This window comes from Salvelinus fontinalis, chromosome 23, assembly GCF_029448725.1.
Source record: "Salvelinus fontinalis isolate EN_2023a chromosome 23, ASM2944872v1, whole genome shotgun sequence".
NCBI lineage: Eukaryota > Metazoa > Chordata > Actinopteri > Salmoniformes > Salmonidae > Salvelinus > Salvelinus fontinalis.
Window position 1 is genome coordinate 13,399,431 of NC_074687.1, and position 20,296 is coordinate 13,419,726.

General features: G+C 44.0%; 1 protein-coding gene across 2 annotated transcripts in view; it reads right to left on the reverse strand.

The window, feature by feature from the left end:
- LOC129820880 (partitioning defective 3 homolog B-like) overlaps window positions 1-20,296 on the reverse strand; it is a 543,694-nt gene that overhangs the window by 204,620 nt on the left and 318,778 nt on the right. For both annotated transcript variants that reach the window (XM_055877951.1, XM_055877952.1), the window contains exon 14: window positions 15,578-16,159. In XM_055877951.1, coding sequence (XP_055733926.1) covers window positions 15,578-16,159 — 582 coding nt within the window. The remainder of the gene's footprint in view (window positions 1-15,577; window positions 16,160-20,296) is intronic.

Consider the following 20,296-nt stretch of genomic DNA (forward strand, 5'->3'; position numbering starts at 1 on the left):
TAATTACAGACACACAGCCAGCTGAGAGGAGTGGTAATTACAGACACAAGGCCACCAGAGGAGTGGTAATTACAGACACAGGGCCAACTGAGAGTAGTGGTAATTACAGACACAGGGCCAACTGAGAGGAGTGGTAATTACAGACACAGGGCCAACTGAGAGGAGAGGTAATTACAGACACACAGCCAACTGAGAGGAGTGGTAATTACAGACACACTGCCAACTGAGAGGAGTGGTAATTACAGACACACAGCCAACTGAGAGTAGTGGTAATTACAGACACACAGCCAACTGAGAGTAGAGGTAATTACAGACACACAGCCAACTGAGAGGGGTGGTAATTACAGACACAGGGCCAACTGAGAGTAGTGGTAATTACAGACGCACAGCCAACTGAGAGTAGTGGTAATTACAGACACACAGCCAACCGAGAGTAGTGGTAATTACAGACACACAGCCAACTGAGAGGAGTGGTAATTACAGACACACAGCCAACTGAGAGTAGAGGTAATTACAGACACACAGCCAACTGAGAGTAGTGGTAATTACAGACACACAGCCAACTGAGAGTAGAGGTAATTACAGACACACAGCCAACTGAGAGGAGTGGTAATTACAGACACACAGCCAACTGAGAGTAGAGGTAATTACAGACACACAGCCAACTGAGAGTAGTGGTAATTACAGACACACAGCCAACTGAGAGTAGAGGTAATTACAGACACACAGCCAACTGAGAGTAGAGGTAATTACAGACACACAGCAAACTGAGAGTAGAGGTAATTACAGACACACAGCCAGCTGAGAGTAGTGGTAATTACAGACACACCGCCAGCTGAGAGGAGTGGTAATTACAGACACACAGCCAACTGAGAGTAGTGGTAATTACAGACACACAGCCAACTGAGAGGGGTGGTAATTACAGACACAGGGCCAACTGAGAGGAGTGGTAATTACAGACACACAGCCAGCTGAGAGGAGTGGTAATTACAGACACAAGGCCACCAGAGGAGTGGTAATTACAGACACAGGGCCAACTGAGAGTAGTGGTAATTACAGACACAGGGCCAACTGAGAGGAGTGGTAATTACAGACACAGGGCCAACTGAGAGGAGTGGTAATTACAGACACACAGCCAACTGAGAGTAGTTGTAATTACAGACACACAGCCAACTGAGAGGAGTGGTAATTACAGACACAGGGCCAACTGAGAGGAGTGGTAATTACAGACAAATTGCTGTCTAATTTCTCCAGAAACCAACCAGTTCCCTTGCTGTCTAGTTTCTCCAGAAACCACCAGTTCACCTTGCTGTCTAATTTCCCCAGAAACCAACCAGTTCACCTTGCTGTCTAATTTCTCCAGACACCAACCAGGTTCACCTTGCTGTCTAGTTTCCCCAGAAACCAACCAGTTCACCTTGCTGTCTAATTTCTCCCGACACCAACCAGGTTCACCTTGCTGTCTAGTTTCCCCAGAAACCAACCAGTTCACCTTGCTGTCTAATTTCTCCAGACACCAACCAGGTTCCCTTGCTGTCTAATTTCTCCAGAAACCAACCAGTTCACCTTGCTGTCTAATTTCTCCAGAAACCAACCAGGTTCCCTTGCCATCTAGTTTATCCAGAAACCAACCAGTTCACCTTGCTGTCTAGTTTCTCCAGAAACTAACCAGTTCACCTTGCTGTCTAGTTTCTCCAGAAACCAACCAGTTCACCTTGCTGTCTAGATTCTCCAGAAACCAACCAGTTCACCTTGCTGTCTAGTTTCTCCAGCAGCCAACCAGTTCACCTTGCTGTCTAGTTTCTCCAGAAACCAACCAGGTTCACCTTGCTGTCTAGTTTCTCCAGAAACCAACCAGGTTCCCCTTGCTGTCTAGTTTCTCCAGAAACCAACCAGTTCCCCTTGCTGTCTAGTTTCTCCAGAAACCAACCAGTTCAATTTGCTGTCTAATTTCTCCAGAAACCAACCAGTTCACCTTGCTGTCTAGTTTCTCCAGAAACCAACCAGGTTCACCTTGCTGTCTACTTTCTCCAGAAACCAACCAGTTCACCTTGCTGTCTAGTTTCTCCAGAAACCAACCAGTTCACCTTGCTGTCTAGTTTCTCCAGAAACCAACCAGGTTCCCTTGCTGTCTAGTTTCTCCAGAAACCACCAGTTCACCTTGCTGTCTAATTTCTCCAGAAACCAACCAGTTCACCTTGCTGTCTAGTTTCTCCAGAAACCAACCAGTTCACCTTGCTGTCTAGTTTCTCCAGAAACCAACCAGTTCACCTTGCTGTCTAATTTCTCCAGAAACCAACCAGTTCACCTTGCTGTCTAGTTTCTCCAGAAACCAACCAGTTCACCTTGCTGTCTAGTTTCTCCAGAAACCAACCAGGTTCACCTTGCTGTCTAGTTTCTCCAGAAACCAACCAGTTCACCTTGCTGTCTAGTTTCTCCAGAAACCAACCAGTTCACCTTGCTGTCTAATTTCTCCAGAAACCAACCAGGTTCACCTTGCTGTCTAGATTCTCCAGAAACCAACCAGTTCACCTTGCTGTCTAGTTTCTCCAGAAACCAACCAGTTCACCTTGCTGTCTAGTTTCTCCAGAAACCAACCAGGTTCACCTTGCTGTCTAGATTCTCCAGAAACCAACCAGTTCACCTTGCTGTCTAGTTTCTCCAGAAACCAACCAGGTTCACCTTGCTGTCTAGTTTCTCCAGAAACCAACGAGGTTCACCTTGCTGTCTAGTTTCTCCAGAAACCAACCAGGTTCACCTTGCTGTCTAGATTCTCCAGAAACCAACCAGTTCACCTTGCTGTCTAGATTCTCCAGAAACCAACCAGTTCACCTTGCTGTCTAGTTTCTCCAGCAACCAACCAGTTCACCTTGCTGTCTAGTTTCTCCAGAAACCAACCAGGTTCACCTTGCTGTCTAGTTTCTCCAGAAACCAACCAGGTTCACCTTGCTGTCTACTTTCTCCAGAAACCACCAGTTCACCTTGCTGTCTAATTTCTCCAGAAACCAACCAGTTCACCTTGCTGTCTAGTTTCTCCAGAAACCAACCAGTTCACCTTGCTGTCTAGTTTCTCCAGAAACCAACCAGTTCACCTTGCTGTCTAATTTCTCCAGAAACCAACCAGTTCACCTTGCTGTCTAGTTTCTCCAGAAACCAACCAGTTCACCTTGCTGTCTAGTTTCTCCAGAAACCAACCAGGTTCACCTTGCTGTCTAGTTTCTCCAGAAACCAACCAGTTCACCTTGCTGTCTAGTTTCTCCAGAAACCAACCAGTTCACCTTGCTGTCTAATTTCTCCAGAAACCAACCAGGTTCACCTTGCTGTCTAGTTTCTCCAGAAACCAACCAGTTCACCTTGCTGTCTGGTTTCTCCAGAAACCAACCAGCTCACCTTGCTGTCTAGTTTCTCCAGAAACCAACCAGTTCACCTTGCTGTCTAATTTCTCCAGAAACCAACCAGTTCACCTTGCTGTCTAGTTTCTCCAGAAACCAACCAGTTCACCTTGCTGTCTGGTTTCTCCAGAAACCAACCAGTTCACCTTGCTGTCTAATTTCTCCAGAAACCAACCAGGTTCACCTTGCTGTCTAGTTTCTCCAGAAACCAACCAGTTCACCTTGCTGTCTAGTTTCTCCAGAAACCAATCAGGTTCACCTTGCTGTCTAGTTTCTCCAGAAACCAACCAGTTCACCTTGCTGTCTAGTTTCTCCAGAAACCAACCAGTTCACCTTGCTGTCTAGTTTCTCCAGAAACCAACCAGTTCACCTTGCTGTCTGGTTTCTCCATAAACCAACCAGTTCACCTAGCTGACCAGTTTCTCCAGAAACCAACCAGTTCACCTTGCTGTCTGGTTTCTCCAGAAACCAACCAGTTCACCTTGCTGACTAGTTTCTCCAGAAACCAACCAGTTCACCTAGCTGACTAGTTTCTCCAGAAACCAACCAGTTCACCTAGCTGACTAGTTTCTCCAGAAACCAACCAGGTTCACCTTGCTGTCTAGTTTCTCCAGAAACCAAGAGGAAGGAGGAGCAGCCTTCTACTGCTGTGTTTACTCATGTTTTACTCTTTAATCTAAGATCTTGGTCTGAGGAAAATTTCATCCACAAACAGAGAAAGAAGAAGCAGCCTAAAGCCCCAACTTCTTTATTTGGTGTCTTGTTTCATCAAAGATCTTTGGTCTGTGAAAATTAAAACCAAGGTGGAAGGAAAATGTAAAACCTACTTTCACAAACTGAGCTCAAAGGGAACATGTAAAAACTACTCCTTATCCTTCTTCTTCTCCTGTGGGATCGTCGGAGACCAGCTGATGAAACTGTGGGTTTGCACAACCGAATAATGTCTGAACTAACTGTCAGAAACCGTCTCAGGGAAGCTCATATGTTGATTGTAAAATGAGGGAGAGCTCGGTTTGTTGTTTTGGAAAAGTTGATTGTTTTTAAAAGTGTATTGGAAAGTTTCTTAGTAGCTAGCTAACATTTGAGTGTGGATCCCGCAACCCAGTTGACATCAGTTGTTCGGACAACTACTCTCTGTCCAGTGATCCTGCCGACCAAGTCCGGGTCTCAGGAGCTAACTAGCTAACTATCAAGCTAGCAGGGTTTTATTGAGGGTTGAAGCCCGTGTTAGCCTGTTAGCTGGGACCACAGATTTAATAATAACAGGGTAACCTACATTTCTAGCTACCGTGACAACGACCAATGCCGGTGGTCGTACCGCTGAGGACAGTGGTGTCTCTCGATCACAGGTGAAAGATCTTTGAACAAACAATAATAATTCTACAAGTAGTTGTTTCAACAACAAGTAAATAACTTCATAACTTCAAGTGTTGTGTCCAAAATACTTAAATAAAAATAATAAATAATAAAAAAAATAAAAATACAAAATACTGCTTACAATTGCTTACAATTTGTGTCCAAAATACTGGTGGAGTCAGCTAATACAATTGCTTACAATGCTTACATCCGCTATGACAGGCTCATTGTTCACCCTCCTCCCCAGAAGACTGGAAGGGATGAGAGAGCCAAGCCTATGGGTTCGTAGCTTCAACCCTGCATCACACACACACACACACACACACACACACACACACACACACACACACACACACACACACACACACACACACACACACACACACACACACACACACACACACAGCAACCCAGGAAGTGGCTGAACATAGTTCATATTAATATATGTAACCTTAGAAATAATGATGAAATCAATAACTTGCTAACATCAGATAACATTCATATATTAGCCCTTTCTGAGACTCACTTAGATCGTTCATTTGATGATACAGCAGTAGCAATACATGGTTATAACATCTATAGAAGAGACAGAAATGGGGGAAGTGTTGCTGTATATATTCAGAGCCATATCCCTGTAATGCTTATGGGGGAGGTGTTACTGTATATATTCAGAGCCATATCCCTGTAACGCTTACGGGGGAGGTGTTGCTGTATATATTCAGAGCCATATCCCTGTAACGCTTAGAGAAGATTTCAAGTCAAGTGTTATTGAAGTGTTGTGGTTGCAGGTTCACCTCATCTAAAGCCTTTTTTCATTTGGGGTGTTGCAGTAGGCCACCAAGTGCTCACAGTCAGTATCTAAATAATACGTGTGAAATGCTTGATAGTGTGTGTGATGTAAACTTTGGAATAGTTTAAACGAGGCAGAAAGACAAATGCATCTTCCATCATATCAGATTATTCATCACAAAACCATTTGATGTTGACAATTAATTTAATGATGACTTCTTTGGCAAAGCTAGCAAACTTAGGCTGGAAATGGCAACAATGAACAGTCAGTCAAAACGAATAATTTTTTTTAAAAAGCATTGGAAGTTTGAATTTTGTAAAGTTAGTGTGGGAGAGGTGGGAAAAAATGTACTGCTATCGATTAATAATGACAAACCTCCTGGCATTGACAACTTAGATGGAAAGCTACTGAGGACGGTAGCTGACTCTATGGCCACTGCTATCTGTCATATCTTTAATCTGAGCCGAGAGGAAAGTAATTCCGCTACCTAAGAGTGGTAAAGCGGAAATTACTGGCTCTATCCGGCAGACCTTGCTGCCAGCTCTTAGCAAACTGTTGTAAAAAATAGTGTTTGACCAAATACAATGCTATTTCTCTGTAAACAAATTAACAACAGACTTCCATCATGTTTATAGAGAAGAGGCACTCAACATGTACTGCACTGGACACAAATGACTGATGATTGGTTGAAAGAAATTGATAATAAGAAGAGTATGGGAGCTGTACTGTTAGATTTCAGTGCAGCCTTTGATATTACCCTCAGAGAGGGTTTTCTTTAATGGAAGTGTCTCTAATGTCAAACATGTAAAGTGTGGTATACCACAAGGCAGCTCTCTAGGCCCTCTACTCTTTTCTATTTTTTACTAATGACATGCCACTGGCATTAAACAAAGCCTGTGTGTCCATGTATGCTGATGATTCAACCATATACGCATCAGCAACCACAGCTAATGAAGTCCCTGAAACCCTTAACAAAGAGTCGCAGTCTGTTTTGGAATGGGTGGCCAGTAATAAACTGGTCCTGAACATCTCGAAATCTAAATCAAAAGCTTCTAAAGCCATGACACCATTTTCTGGAATTTTCTGAGCTGTTTAAAGGCACAGTCAACTTAGTGTATGTACACTTCTGACCCACTGGAATTATGATACAGTGAATTATAAGTGAAATAATCTGTCTGTAAACAATTGTTGTAAAAAAATATGTGTGTCATGCAAGTAAAGTAGATGTCCTAACCGACTTGCCAAAACTATAGTTAGTTAACAAGAAATTTGTGGAGTGGTTGAAACACAATGTTTAATGACTCCAACCTAAGTGTATGTAAACTTCAGACTTCAACTGTACTTTACTTTGTCATTTAGGGACATTGTGTGTAGATTGATGAGGGGAAAAAACAATTTAATCCATTTAAAAATAAGGTTGTAACATATTTTTTTAAATTTGGAAAAGTTCAAGGGGTCAGAATTCATTCCGAATGCACTGTAAATCCTATGCATACCAGTCTCTCTTGGCTAAGAGTTGAGGAGAGACTGACTGCATCACTTCTTCTTTATATAAGAAACATTAATGTGTTGGAAAATCCCAAATTGTTTGCATAGTCAACTTACACACAGCTCTGACACACACACTTACCCCACCAGACATGCCACCAGGGGTCTTTTCACAGTCCCCAAATCCAGAACAAATTCAAGAAAACGTACAGTATTATACAGAGCCCTTATTGCATGGAACGTCCTTCCATCTCATACTGCTCAAATAAACAGCAAACCTGGTTTTATTTATAATTTATAAAGCAACATCTCTCCCCATGTGAGCTAGATAGTTTGTGTGAATGTATTTATGTAGTTCTGTCCTATCGTCTATTAATGTCATGTTTCATGTTTTACATGGAACCCCAGGAAGAGTAGCTGCCGCTTTTGCAACAGCTAATAGGGATCCTAGTAAATTACCAAAATACCAAATCTGCGTGGTCGTCGTCCTCACCAGGGTCTTGACCCGACTGCAGTTTGGCGTCGTAACCAACTTCAGTAGGCTCACCTTTGATGGCCACTGGCACGCCGGCGATGTGTACCTGGCAGATAGTAGACAGCGTGTGTGGCGTGGTGTGGTTTGCTGATGCGCGGTATGTGAATTGGATAAAGTGAGTGCTACAGAGCGATACTCATTCAGGCAGGTTACCTTGGAGCTCTTGGGAACAAGGACAATGGTGGTCAGTATGAAAACATGTTGGGATTACAGACTGGAACAAGGACAGACTGCAAATGTCTGTGGAGACACCTGCCAGCTGGTCATACCTGAATTAGAGTTAGAGTTCCGTCTGTGATTGTTAACCTGTTTAAACGTTTTGCTCACATTGGCCGCGTAGAGCGTGATCAGACAGCCATCTGGAAACGCAGGGGCTTTCAAGCAAGACACAAGAGTTATATTCCTCGAAGCAAGAATAAAAGCCATTTAGCTCATTTGGAAGTTCTGCGTCACTATGTAGCTCAAGTCTGGGTTTTCCTTTGTAATCCGTTATTGTCTACAAGCCCTGCCATATACAACTAGCGTTGTAGCCAGTGTAATGGGATTCCCACCTTTCTCATATCCTTTTTGCATGTTTGATGTCTCGTCGGAGGTCGTAGCAGGATATCTTGTCCACGTCCGTGTCTCGTTCATTGTAAGTGGTCGATCTAGCTTAATGCCCAGTGTGATGTTGTCTGTAATCCCAGGTTTTTGGTCGGGACACGTTTTAATAGCCACTGTGGGGACGATGTCGTCTATCCCGGAACATATCCCAGTCTGTACTAGCAAAACAGTATTGTAGCCTTCACGTCGTGCTTCATCGGAGGACTTCTGTATTGAGCGATTTACTGGTACTTCCTGTTTGTAGCTTTTGTTTATAAACAGAAAGCAGGAGAATGGAGTCGTGGTCAGATTTACCAAAGGGAGGACATGGTAGGGTCTTGTATTTATTTCTGTGGGGAGAATAAAAGGTGGTCTAGAGATTTATCACCCCTAGTGGGGCAGGAGACGTGTTGGTAGAGGTGAGGTAGGAGGGTTTTAAGTCTCCTCGTGTTAAAGTCTCCATCCGACAGAAGCGCTGCCTCTGGGCGAGAGGTTTCTGGTTTGTTTATGGCTCCATATGGTTTGTTGAGTTCCAGAATGGTGTTGACTTGAGGGGCCGGTATGAGTTCCAGAATGGTGTTGACTTGAGGGGCCGGTATGAGTTCCAGAATGGTGTTGACTTGAGGGGCCGGTATGTAGACAGCTGTGATAATTACAGACGAGAACTCTCTTGGTAGATAAATGGGTCTGCCGTTTACCCAGAAGTATTCTATATCAGCTGGAGATTTCCTTCACACTTGAAGCAGCACACCAGTTGTTATTGAATGAAATAGCACACCACCTCCTGTAGTTTTCCCCCGAAGACACCGTCCGATCCACTGCATGGAGGATCCACCGAGTACTACGTGCGTAGCGGCATCATCCAGCCACGTTTCAGGAAGACATATCATATAGCAGCTTTTCCAAGTCCCTCTGGTAGAAGACTCTTGAACAAAGCTCATCCATCTTATTCTCCAGTGACTGGACATTTAGCCAATTAGAACAGAGAGGGGGGAGAACCCGTTTCGTTTTCTCTTCGCCTCAATTTCACTAGGACTTCATCTCGTCTCCCGCGTTTACGCCACCAGCGTTTTAGTAGCCCATGGAACAAAGGAATAAGGTCCGGTATGAACAGTGGAACATCTGAGACAGGGGTTGGAGTCGTATTTCAAGTCAAAATCAACGTTAGTAACTGTCAATCTGATGTCCAGAAGTGCTTGGCGGTCATATAAAATAATATTATGAACTTTGTGTACAGTAAAGATAAACACGATAAAAGTACCTAAATAGCAAAATTGGGTTGGAAATCGTAGAATATGTCCAATACCATAACAGATCACTAACCTGATAATCTAGGATATGTTCAATACCATAACAGATCACTAACCTGATAATCTAGGATATTTCCAATACCATAACAGATCACTAATCTGATAATCTAGGATATGTTCAATACCATAACAGATCACTAACCTGATAATCTAGGATATTTCCAATACCATAACAGATCACTAACCTGATAATCTAGGATATGTCCAATACCATAACAGATCACTAACCTGATAATCTAGGATATTTCCAATACCATAACAGATCACTAATCTGATAATCTAGGATATGTCCAATACCATAACAGATCACTAACCTGATAATCTAGGATATGTCCAATACCATAACAGATCACTAACCTGATAATCTAGGATATGTCCAATACCATAACAGATAACTAACCTGATAATCTAGAATATGTCCAATACCATAACAAATCACTAATCTGATAATCTAGGATATGTCCAATACCATAACAGATAACTAACCTGATAATCTAGAATATGTCCAATACCATAACAGATCACTAACCTGATAATCTAGGATATTTCCAATACCATAACAGATCACTAACCTGATAATCTAGGATATTTCCAATACCATAACAGATCACTAACCTGATAATATAGGATATTTCCAATACCATAACAGATCACTAATCTGATAATCTAGGATATTTCCAATACCATAACAGATCACTAACCTGATAATCTGGGATATGTCCAATACCATAACAGATCACTAACCTGATAATCTAGGATATGTACAATACCATAACAGATCACTAACCTGATAATCTAGGATATTTCCAATACCATAACAGATCACTAACCTGATAATCTAGGATATGTACAATACCATAACAGATCACTAACCTGATAATCTAGGATATTTCCAATACCATAACAGATCACTAACCTGATAATCTAGGATATGTCCAATACCATAACAGATCACTAACCTGATAATCTGGGATATGTCCAATACCATAACAGATCACTAATCTGATAATCTAGGATATGTCCAATACCATAACAGATCACTAACCTGATAATCTAGGGTATTTCCAATACCATAACAGATCACTAACCTGATAATCTGGGATATGTCCAATACCATAACAGATCACTAATCTCATAATCTAGGATATTCCAATACCATAACAGATCACTAACCTGATAATCTAGGATATGTCCAATACCATAACAGACCACTAACCTGATAATCTAGGATATTTCCAATATCATAACAGACCACTAACCTGATAATCTAGGATATTTCTAATACCATAACAGATCATTAACCTGAGGGGAAAGACAGGCAGAAGACAGGGGAGGTGAGGACAGTCATCTAGCTCTGTGTCAGGCTGCTGGGAACCCAATGAAGTGTCAATCTACTGCATTCAGTGAAAAATGATACCCTCCCTCCCTCTCTTGTATATCCCCCTCCCTCTCCCTCCCTCCCCCCTCCCTCTCTTGTATATCCCCCTCCATCTCCCCCCTCCCTCCCTCCCTCTCTTGTATATCCCCCTCCCTCCCTCCCTCCCTCTCTCTCTCTCTTGTATATCCCTCTCCCTCCCTCCCTCCCTCCCTCCCTCCCCCCCTCCCTCCCTCCCTCCCTCCCTCTCTCTCTCTCTTGTATATCCCTCTCCCTCCCTCCCTCCCTCCCTCCCTCCCTCCCCCCCTCCCTCCCCCCTCCCTCTCTTGTATATCCCCCTCCATCTCCCCCCTCCCTCCCTCCCTCTCTTGTATATCCCCCTCCCTCCCCCCCTCCCTCCCTCCCTCTCTCTCTCTCTTGTATATCCCCCTCCCTCCCTCCCTCTCTCTCTCTCTTGTATATCCCTCTCCCTCCCTCCCTCCCTCCCTCCCCCCCTCCCTCCCCCCTCCCTCTCTTGTATATCCCCCTCCATCTCCCCCCTCCCTCCCTCCCTCTCTTGTATATCCCTCTCCCTCCCTCCCTCCCCCCCTCCCTCCCCCTCTCTCTCTTGTATATCCCTCTCCCTCCCTCCCTCCCTCCCTCCCTCCCTCCCCCTCTCTCTCTTGTATATCCCTCTCCCTCCCTCCCTCCCTTCCTCCCTCTCTTGTATATCCCTCCCTCCCTCTTGTATATCCCTCTCCCTCAACTCCTCCCTCCCTCTTGTATATCCCTCTCTCCCTCCCCCCTCCCTCCCTCTAGTATATCCCTCTCCCTCCCCCCCTCCCTCCCTCTAGTATATCTCCCTCCCTCCCCCCTCCCTCCCTCTAGTATATCCCTCTCTCTCCCTCCCTCTCTCTCTCTCTTGTATATCCCTCTCCCTCCCCCCCTCCCTTCCTCCCTCTCTCTCTTGTATATCCCTCCCTCCCTCTTGTATATCCCTCTCTCCCTCCCCCCTCCCTCCCTCTAGTATATCCCTCTCCCTCCCCCCCTCCCTCCCTCTAGTATATCTCCCTCCCTCCCTCCCTCCCTCCCTCGTATATCTCCCTCCCCCTCCCTCCCTCTAGTATATCTCCCTCCCTCCCTCTTATCCCTCTCTCTCTGATGGAGTGAGGGAGTCGATAGAAAATATATTTAATAGGGTCATCCTTAGCTAATATGTGGAAATGTGCTGCAGTGTTCTGTTTTGATGGTATTTTAGAGCGATGAGACACATCAAAACCATAAAGAAAATGACTTTCCGCCCGGCGACAACATTTCAATTTTATTTCCCACTGATTCTCTCCTTCTCTCCCCTCCAGCCAACAGCCCAGCAGGCAGAGAGCACACATCTAACCTCCTCCTCTCCTCCTCCCTCCTCTCATCCCTCCTCTCTTCCCCTCCCTCCTCTCCTCCTCCCTCCTCCTCTCCTCCCTCCTCTCCTCCTCCTCTCTTCCCCTCCCTCCTCTCCTCCTCCTCTCATCCCTCCTCTCTTCCCCTCCCTCCTCTCCTCCTCCTCTCCTCCCTCGTCTCATCCTCCTCCCCTCCCTCCTCCTCTCCTCCCTCCCTCCTCCTCTCCTCATCCTCTCCTCTCCTCCCTCCTCTCCTCCCTCCTCTCATCCTCTCCTCCCTCCTCCTCCTCTCATCCTCTCATCCCTCCTCTCATCATCTTCTCTTCCCTCCTCTCTTCCCTCCTCTCCTCCCTCCTCTCCTCCCTCCTCTCCTCCCTCCTCTCCTCCCTCCTCTCATCATCCTCTCCTCCCTCCTCTCATCATCCTCTCCTCCCTCCTCCTCTCCTCCCTCCTCTCATCCTTCTCTAATCCCTCATCTACTCCCTCCTCTCATCTCTCCCTACCGCTTCACTGTAAAATCCCTCTCTATCTATCATCCCTCTTTTAAAGTATTTAAAGAGAGGAGAAAAATGATTATAGTGGCTCACTATCTCACAGAGAGGTGAAATTGGTGGGGATATGTCAGAGTGTACAGTACGCTGGTACTTCCAGTTCAGCACGTTATATTGAGCAGCCTAAAACCTCTGCATTAACAAACCTAGTTGATCAGTACTATACTGTCTAACTAACCTAGCTGATCATTAATATACTGACTAACTAACCTAGCTGATCATTAATATACTGACTAACTAACCTAACTGATCATTACTATACTGTATTTAACTAACCTATCTGATTATTACTATACTGACTAACTAACCTAGCTGATCATTACTATACTGTCTAACTAACCTAGCTGATCATTACTATACTGTCTAACTAACCTAGCTGATCATTACTATACTGACTAACTAACCTAGCTGATCATTACTATACTGACTAACTAACCTAGCTGATCATTACTATACTGTCTAACTAACCTAGCTGATCATTACTATACTGTATTTAACTAACCTAGTTGATCATTAATATACTGACTAACTAACCTAGCTGATCATTAATCTACTGACTAACTAACCTAGCTGATCATTACTATACTGTCTAACTAACCTAGCTGATCATTACTATACTGACTAACTAACCTAGCTGATCATTACTATACTGTATTTAACTAACCTAGTTGATCATTACTATACTGTCTAACTAACCTAGCTGATCATTACTAAACTGACTAACTAACCTAGCTGATCATTATCTAACCTGTATTTAACTAACCTAGCTGATCATTAATCTACTGTCTAACTAACCTAACTGATCATTACTATACTGTCTAACTAACCTAGCTGATCATTACTAAACTGACTAACTAACCTAGCTGATCATTAACTAACCTGTATTTAACTAACCTAGCTGATCATTAATCTACTGACTAACTAACCTAGCTGATCATTACTATACTGTCTAACTAACCTAACTGATCATTACTATACTGACTAACTAACCTAGCTGATCATTAATCTACTGTCTAACTAACCTAGCTGATCATTACTATACTGTCTAACTAACCTAGCTGATCATTAACTAACCTGTATTTAACTAACCTAGCTGATCATTAATCTACTGACTAACTAACCTAGCTGATCATTACTATACTGTCTAACTAACCTAGCTGATCATTACTATACTGACTAACTAACCTAGCTGATCATTAATATACTGTCTAACTAACCTAGCTGATCATTAATATACTGACTAACTAACCTAGCTGATCATTACTATACTGACTAACTAACCTAACTGATCATTACTATACTGTATTTAACTAACCTAGCTGATCATTACTATACTGACTAACTAACCTAGCTGATCATTAATCTACTGACTAACTAACCTAGCTGATCATTAATATACTGACTAACTAACCTAGCTGATCATTAATCTACTGTCTAACTAACCTAGCTGATCATTAATATACTGACTAACTAACCTAGCTGATCATTAATCTACTGTCTAACTAACCTAGCTGATCATTACTATACTGTATTTAACTAACCTAGCTGATCATTACTATACTGTCTAACTAACCTAGCTGATCATTACTAACCTATCTGATCATTACTAACTGTCTAACTAACCTAGCTGATCATTACTATAATGTCTAACTAACCTAGCTGATCATTACTATACTGACTAACTAACCTAGCTGATCGTTACTATACTGTACATTACTGATCATCAACTAGATCCAATCGGACGATATTTTCTTGAGCGGATAGTCAGGGGGTCGGAACATAATTACAAATAATTTACAGACAAGAAGCCCAAACAGACATCATATTTGAATAAAACAATCATTGTAAAACTTGCTTCCATCTGTATACGATCAGATATCTCTCTTCATGACGCGTGGGCATATTTATTATATTATTATATATTATATTTTGCAGACACCATCGGTCCCTCTCTCCTGTTGCTATGTGGGATGGGAGCAGAGGTAGAGGCAGAGTGATGTTGAGAGACAGTGTGATAGTATGTGATGACATGGAGATAGAGATACTGTATACCAGGGGGATACGGAGAAAGAGATACTGTATACCTGGGGTATATACCAGGGGGATATGGAGAAAGAGATACTGTATACCTGGGGGATATACCAGGGGGATATGGAGAAAGAGATACTGTATACCAGGGGGATATGGAGAAAGAGATACTGTATACCAGGGGGATACGGAGAAAGAGATACTGTATACCAGGGGGATATACCAGGGGGATATGGAGAAAGAGATACTGTATACCAGGGGGATACGGAGAAAGAGATACTGTATACCAGGGGGATATGGAGAAAGAGATACTGTATATCAGGGGTATATACCAAGGGGATATGGAGAAAGAGATACTGTATACCAGGGGGATATGGAGAAAGAGATACTGTATACCAGGGGGATATGGAGAAAGATATACTGTATACCTGGGGTATATGGAGAAAGAGATACTGTATACCTGGGGTATATGGAGAAAGAGATACTGTATACCTGGGGGATATACCAGGGGGATATGGAGAAAGAGATACTGTATACCTGGGGGATATACCAGGGGTATATGGAGAAAGATATACTGTATACCAGGGGGATATGGAGAAAGAGATACTGTATACCAGGGGTATATACCAGGAGGATATGGAGAAAGATATACTGTATACCAGGGGTATATACCAGGGGGATACGGAGAAAGAGATACTGTATACCAGGGGGATACGGAGAAATAGAACTGGCTTCCAGGTCCACAGTTGCGTTTGAGGGCTTTACAAGATGGGAGGAACCAGAGTATTCAGTAAATGTCTTACCCAGGTCCATGCTCTTGGAGGTCTTGGAGGTCTTGGTGTGGTGGTACTGAAACTGGGCCAGCTGTGGTCCAGGGATGGGCCTGGTGGAGCTATCCACTGGGGCTGGTCCAGGGATGGGCCTGGTGGAGCTATCCACTGGGGCTGGTCCAGGGTTGGTTCTGGTGGAGATATCCCCTGGGGCTGGTCCAGGGATGGGCCTGGTGGAGATATCCCCTGGGGCTGGTCCAGGGATGGTTCTGGTGGAGCTATCCACTGGGGCTGGTCCAGGGATGGGCCTGGTGGAGCTATCCACTGGGGCTGGTCCAGGGTTGGTTCTGGTGGAGATATCCCCTGGGGCTGGTCCAGGGATGGGCCTGGTGGAGATATCCCCTGGGGCTGGTCCAGGGATGGTTCTGGTGGAGCTATCCCCTGGGGCTGGTCCAGGGTTGGGCCTGGTGGAGCTATCCCCTGGGGCTGGTCCAGGGATGGTTCTGGTGGAGCTATCCCCTGGGGCTGGACTCAGGCCTTCCTGACGAGGAGATATACGATTCAGCTCCTCTTCATCATCCTCTTCACCAACGTGGGCGGAACTTCCATTAAAGACTGGAGAGGAGGAGAGAGATCACAGAGCAACCATCGGACACATTACATGGAAAGTCTCCGTTAAAATCGGTTGTTATCGCAGGACTGAGATGAATGCATGTCTGGTGTTTTATTTCTGGTGATAACCTGAAAAATCATTCTGCACGGTTTTAATCTGGGCTGAGAGACTGTTGTGTACTAGGGTCAACGGCAGAACGGAAGAGTTCAGGTGTGTTCTGTGGAAAGAGATATTGGTTTGGTTATCAGCTTTAATATAGCAAAGCATTTCAATATTTCATAAAAAAATGGTCATTTTAGCAGAGACTCTTATCCTGAGTGACTTACAATCAGACGTTTACATCATTCACAACGCAGAGTCGCGGCTTCATAGAATTTACTCTGAACCAGACTTAAAAACCTGACTTTGTGGATATGTGTGTGTGTGTGTGTGTGTGTGTGTGTGTGTGTGTGTGTGTGTGTGTGTGTGTGTGTGTGTGTTTTAGCAAACATTAGCAGTTCGACACGAGACGATCGTTAGACTCGCTGACGTGTTTCTGCACATTAGCAGTTCGACACGAGACGATCGTTAGACCCGCTGACGCGTTTCTGCACATTAGCAGTTCGAGACGATCGTTAGACCCGCTGACGCGTTTCTGCACATTAGCAGTTCGAGACGATCGTTAGACCCGCTGACGTGTTTCTGCACATTAGCAGTTCGAGACGAGACGATCGTTAGACCCGCTGACGTGTTTCTGCACATTAGCAGTTCGAGACGAGACGATCGTTAGACTCGAAGTGTTTCTGCACATTAGCAGTTCGACACGAGACGATCGTTAGACCCGCTGACGTGTTTCTGCACATTAGCAGTTCGACACGAGACGATCGTTAGACTCGCTGACGCGTTTCTGCACATTAGCAGTTCGACACGAGACGATCGTTAGACTCGCTGACGCGTTTCTGCACATTAGCAGTTCGACACGAGACGATCGTTAGACTCGCTGACGTGTTTCTGCACATTAGCAGTTCCACACGAGACGATCGTTAGACCCGCAGACGTGTTTCTGCACATTAGCAGTTCGACACGAGACGATCGTTAGACCCGCTGACGTGTTTCTGCACATTAGCAGTTCGACACGAGACGATCGTTAGACCCGCTGACGTGTTTCTGCACATTAGCAGTTCGACACGAGACGATCGTTAGACTCGCTGACGTGTTTCTACACATTAGCAGTTCGACACGAGACGATCGTTAGACTCGCTGACGTGTTTCTGCACATTAGCAGTTCGACACGAGACGATCGTTAGACTCGCTGACGTGTTTCTGCACATTAGCAGTTCGACACGAGACGATCGTTAGACTCGCTGACGCGTTTCTCCACATTAGCAGTTCGACACGAGACGATCGTTAGACTCGCTGACGCGTTTCTGCACATTAGCACTTCGACACGAGACGATCGTTAGACCCGCTGACGCGTTTCTGCACATTAGCAGTTCGACACGAGACGATCGTTAGACCCGCTGACGTGTTTCTGCACATTAGCAGTTCGACACGAGACGATCGTTAGACTCGCTGACGCGTTTCTCCACATTAGCAGTTCGACACGAGACGATCGTTAGACTCGCTGACGTGTTTCTGCACATTAGCAGTTCGACACGAGACGATCGTTAGACTCGCTGACGCGTTTCTGCACATTAGCAGTTCGACACGAGACGATCGTTAGACCCGCTGACGTGTTTCTGCACATTAGCAGTTCGACACGAGACGATCGTTAGACCCGCTGACGTGTTTCTGCACATTAGCAGTTCGACACGAGACGATCGTTAGACTCGCTGACGCGTTTCTGCACATTAGCAGTTCGACACGAGACGATCGTTAGACTCGCTGACGTGTTTCTGCACATTAGCAGTTCGACACGAGACGATCGTTAGACCCGCTGACGTGTTTCTGCACATTAGCAGTTTGACACGAGACGATCGTTAGACCCGCTGACGTGTTTCTACACATTAGCAGTTCGACACGAGACGATCGTTAGACTCGCTGACGTGTTTCTGCACATGAGATCAGCTAGCCAAAGTTGACATGACATCACCTACAAGGCGTGATCGGGGATTTATACCGGAGAAGCAGATTCTAGGCATCTTCATACTATGCAATCTTTGGTGAGACTGTGTGCAAATGTGAGTGTGTTCATATGCACGGCATATCATATGTGTATAGTAAGCAGTGTACGGAGTACATATGTACAGTAGTGTACGGAGTAGATATGTACAGTAGTGTACAGAGTAGATATGTATATGGTAGATATGTACAGTAGTGTACAGAGTAGATATGTATAGAGTAGATATGTACAGTAGTGTACAGAGTAGATATGTACAGTAGTGTACAGAGTAGAAATGTATAGGGTAGATATGTACAGTAGTGTACAGAGTAGATATGTATAGAGTAGATATGTACAGTAGTGTACGGAGTATATATGTACAGTAGTGTACAGAGTAGATATGTATAGAGTAGATATGTACAGTAGTGTACAGAGTAGATATGTACAGTAGTGTACAGAGTAGATATGTATATGGTAGATATGTACAGAGTAGATATGTACAGTAGTGTACAGAGTAGATATGTACAGTAGTGTACAGAGTAGATATGTATATAGTAGATATGTATAGAGTAGTGTACAGAGTAGATATGGACAGAGTAGATATGTATAGAGTAGATATGTACAGTAGTGTACAGAGTAGATATGTACAGTAGTGTACAGAGTAGATATGTATATGGTAGATATGTACAGTAGTGTACAGAGTAGATATGTATAGAGTAGATATGTACAGTAATGTACAGAGTAGATATGTATAGAGTAGAAATGTACAGTAGTGTACAGAGTAGATATGTACAGTAGTGTACGGAGTAGATATGTATAGAGAAGTGTACGGAGTAGATATGTACAGTAGTGTACGGAGTATATATACAGTAGTGTACAGAGTAGATATGTACAGTAGTGTACAGAGTAGATATGTATATGGTAGATATGTATAGAGTAGTGTACAGAGTAGATATGTACAGTAGTGTATAGAGTAGATATGTACAGTAGTGTACAGAGTAGATATGTACAGTAGTGTACAGAGTAGATATGTACAGTAGTGTACGGAGTAGATATGTACAGTAGTGTACAGAGTAGATATGTACAGTAGTGTACAGAGTAGATATGTACAGTAGTGTACAGAGTAGATATGTACAGAGTAGATATGTATAGAGTAGATATGTATAGAGTAGATATGTACAGTAGTGTACAGAGTAGATATGTACAGAGTAGATATGTATAGAGTAGATATGTACAGTAGTGTACAGAGTAGATATGGACAGAGAAGATATGTATAGAGTAGATATGTACAGTAGTGTACAGAGTAGATATGTACAGTAGTGTACAGGGTAGATATGTACAGTAGTGTACAGAGTAGATATGTAGCTCTAGCCACTCCCCCAGTTACCACTCCCCCAGTTAGCTCTAGCCACTCCCCCAGTTAGTCACTCCCCAAGTTAGTTCTAGCCACTCCCCCAGTTAGATCTAGCCCCTCCCCCAGTTAGTGCTAGCCCCTCCCCCAGTTAGATCTAGCCACTCCCACAGTTAGATCTAGCCCCTCCCCCAGTTAGCTATAGCCCCTCCCCCAGTTAGATATAGCCACTCCCCCCGTTAGCCACTCCCCCAGTTAGCTCTAGCCACTCCCACCACACTAGAGGTCGACCGATTACCATTTTTCAACGCAGATACCGATTAAATCGGCAGATTTTGGCTAAGGTGTACGTAAAACGTGTGTATATTTTACGTACACCTTAGCCAAATACATTTACACTCAGTTTTTCACAATTCCGGACATTTAATCCTAGTAAAAATTCCCTGTCTTAGGTCAGTTAGGATAACCACTTTATTTTACGAATGTGAAATGTCAGAATAATAGTAGAGAGAATGATTTATTTCAGCTTTTATTTCTTTCATCACATTCCCAGTGGGTCTGACGTTTACATACACTCAATTAGTATTTGGTAGCATTGCCTTTAAATTGTTTAACTTGGGTCAAACGTTTCGGGTAGCCTTCCACAAGTTCCCACAATAAGTTGAGTGCATTTTGTCCCATTCCTCCTGACAGAGCTGGTGTAACTGA